General features: G+C 57.8%; 1 protein-coding gene across 1 annotated transcript in view; it reads left to right on the plus strand.

Moving 5' to 3' along the window:
• Positions 1-43: 43 nt before the first annotated feature.
• The window catches only part of PPL (periplakin), a 21,476-nt gene continuing 18,544 nt past the window's right edge, over positions 44-2,975 (plus strand). The window contains exons 1-2 of the mRNA XM_009278320.2: positions 44-182; positions 993-1,128. Coding sequence (XP_009276595.1) covers positions 44-182; positions 993-1,128 — 275 coding nt within the window. The remainder of the gene's footprint in view (positions 183-992; positions 1,129-2,975) is intronic.

A 2,975-nucleotide genomic window follows, 5' to 3' on the forward strand; every position in this document is an offset into this window, starting at 1 on the left:
GGGCGCAGGCAGCCCCACGTCGGGGGCAGGGTGATTAGATCTCATGGCTCAGACCCAGGGGAAGAACGGGGAGAAGGGGATGAGGGGCACATCCTCGCCCGGACACGTCATCCTCATCCCGAACCAGCCCGGCTGTTCCAGCAGCAGCAGCGCGGCCACAGAGGATGCTCCCAGCAAAGCCGGTACCCGAGTAAGAGGGTCAGGGCCTGGGTGTTGCACTCGCCGGTTCCCGGCACCCGAGATCAGTTTTGCTGATGCAGAGCGAGCACACAGGCTGGGCAGAGGCTCCAGGCTCAGCTCTGCTAAACCAGATCAGCAGCAACAGCTCGGGAAGCCATGGCTGAAACGCAGCCTTGCCGTGGATCCCAAATGATCCCTGGCTTAATTTTATTTCCCCCGTAAAATTTAGAAGCTTCACTCAAAATCAGAACTAGAAAAGCCCCAAACCTCTTCTGCTTTTTGGGATGGTTTCTCCATCCATACTGTAGATCCACTGAAACTCTGAAGATTCATCCATGGGCTTGCTAGAAAACACTGAGACCAAGGTAGGGAACGCGGAGACAAGCCAGCAAGCCCTGCCAGCTCTTCCCGAGCCCTGCTCAGTGCCAGTTCAGCTCTCGGCTATCGCAGCAAAGCATCCCAAGCTCCCACCTGGATAATTAGCCTGTCCTGCCCTCAAAGCTCAGGTGGCCTCCAGTTCATCAGTGAGAGATGAGGAAGGCTCCTTTGCGGTTGCGAGCTTTCTGAGGATGCAGGAGAGGCCAGCTCTGAGTAACCTTCATCTGAAGACACACAAACGCCTGCAGCACATTTTAGTTGCCCAGCTTCAAACCACTTTCTCTCCACTGATTTCATCTGACGTTTTCCCTGGTTTACATGGGAGGATGCGGATTAGAAGAAACCCCCAAGTGGATTTTGAAGAGCTGCTTCTACCATTGCGCCAGGATCCAGCCACCTGCATCCATCTCCCGGTGCCCCCCTGCACCCTCCAGCTGTGATTATTGAACAGAAAACGAGGCTCATCCTTGCACTTATTGCAACCAGCCGCATGACTCGCAACAAGCCCTTCGTTTGCTCCTCTGCTCGGAAGTGCCCGCTCGGTCCGTTTCTGCTGATGCGAGAGGGCCCGTAATTACGGCAATCCCTCTGCTCATCAGGAGGTGCCAGGCAGGCAGCAGCAGCAGCGACAGACACAAGCCACCAGCCATGCCGAGTACCATCCTGATGATGCAGCTTCTATAAAAAGATCAGTGCAAATCCTGCCCGCGCCAGAACTTCCCAGGGAAGCGTGAACTTCTGTGGAGCTGTCAGACGCTACAAGGCTCCCGCAGCCCAGGGCAGGGTTCGAGGTAGGGAGGAACAAGCCCAGAGCTGGGTTTTGTTTTGTTCTGCTGCACTGAAAGCGGTAGCACGTGTAGCAGGCAGGAACGTGTCCGGAAGCTCAGCACCAGTGCCAGGAAGGAGGCTGGCCAGACCTGGGCTTGCCAAGCTTTTTCTCCCAGTGCCCACACTGGAAAGGCAGCGAGCGGAGACATCCCCGCTGGAGACTGCGGGCGATTCCCCCGCGGCGCACAGGACTGACGAGGCCACATACTGCTCTCACCTGCTGGTAGCTGAGCACTGGCACATGTCCAGGGAAGCCACTGCAAAGCCCTGGAAGAGGACTGCCTTGGTCGACAGGCCATTTCCACTCTCAGCTTTGGCCCACCTCGCTGTGGAAGACGGGAGGACATGCCTCGTGCTGTCCTGGAGAAGCTCACGTGGTTAAACCTTGCCCTGTGATGGACGTAGGTGCTGCAGGACCCCTCAGAGCTGAGGGGACAAAGGTGCTGGATGAGGCTGTCCACCCGGGGATGAGGAGCTGCCACAGGAGCCCTCCACGCCATGAGCAAGCACGGTTGGGATGCTGGTGCTCCACCAGCCAACTCTGCTCTCCCCCAGCCTGCCCCGCTGCCTTTCAGCCTTTGCAGGAGACACACAACTCATCTACTAGCAGCTCTAACGGCAATTAATACTTCCAAGCGCCATATAAAGATTAATTCTACCACCACATAACGAGGTCATTAAGGCTCATTATCCCCGCTCTATAGGTGGTTGGGATTGGAGTGAGCCAACCCTTGGCTGAAGCCCACATGGCAAAGCAGCACAGCTGGGACGAGCCCCAGCCCTGCCACCAGCCTTGGCCCTAGGAACCCTCCAGCTTGCAGGGACTGTTGGGGGAGCACACCCTGCTTTCTGCCTCCGGTCTGCAGAGGCACAGCAGGAGGCTGCGGGCATCGCCTGGCACACGGTCCTCCGGAGCCGGCCCTGGCACGCTGCAACCTCTCCTTGCAGCCAAAGTGACAGCAAGAAGACGAAATGTTTAAAATAACCCCAGCAATGCAAAAGCTGCATCGCGGCTTGTTCTGACTCTGCTCTAGCTCAGCCGTCCCTGCAGCAGAGCTGTGAATATTTGGGCTGGCCCTGCACCCTGCCAGCCCGGCTGCAAACGGAGAGGCTTGGACCAGCGTCACCCTGGGAGCAAAAAACAGTGCCTAGCAAGAAACAAAGCACTGAGAGAGAGATGCAATGTGTGCTGTCCCCTCCCTTTATTTGGTTTAAATTGTGAATAACTCCTTGCAGAGCAAGGAAGCCCTGATCATGGCATAGAGGGGCACAGCAGGGGCTCCAAGGCAGGGCTGCGCCCCAACGTGGGGTTGCACACAGGGCTGTGGGCAGGGGCCGCCCAGGACATGGGCAGCAGCCTGCACACAACAGCCTCAAACGGGCCATCTTGCCTGCGTTGCACAGATTCCAGGTCCTCTCTGCTGCTCAGACTCCTCCATCTCCACGCGTGACCCCCCCTCCGTCCCCTGCAAACAGCTCTTTTCTTCCTTGCTCCGAAGCCAAGGGAGGCTCAGGCTCGCCTACGGCATTGTTCCCATTTCGACCGTGCGGGAGACACTACATCCCCCCCCCGCCACCCCCCTCCTGGC

The sequence above is a fragment of the Aptenodytes forsteri genome, unplaced genomic scaffold (genome assembly GCF_000699145.1).
Source record: "Aptenodytes forsteri isolate BGI_AS27 unplaced genomic scaffold, ASM69914v1 Scaffold26, whole genome shotgun sequence".
In the NCBI taxonomy this organism is placed as follows: domain Eukaryota; kingdom Metazoa; phylum Chordata; class Aves; order Sphenisciformes; family Spheniscidae; genus Aptenodytes; species Aptenodytes forsteri.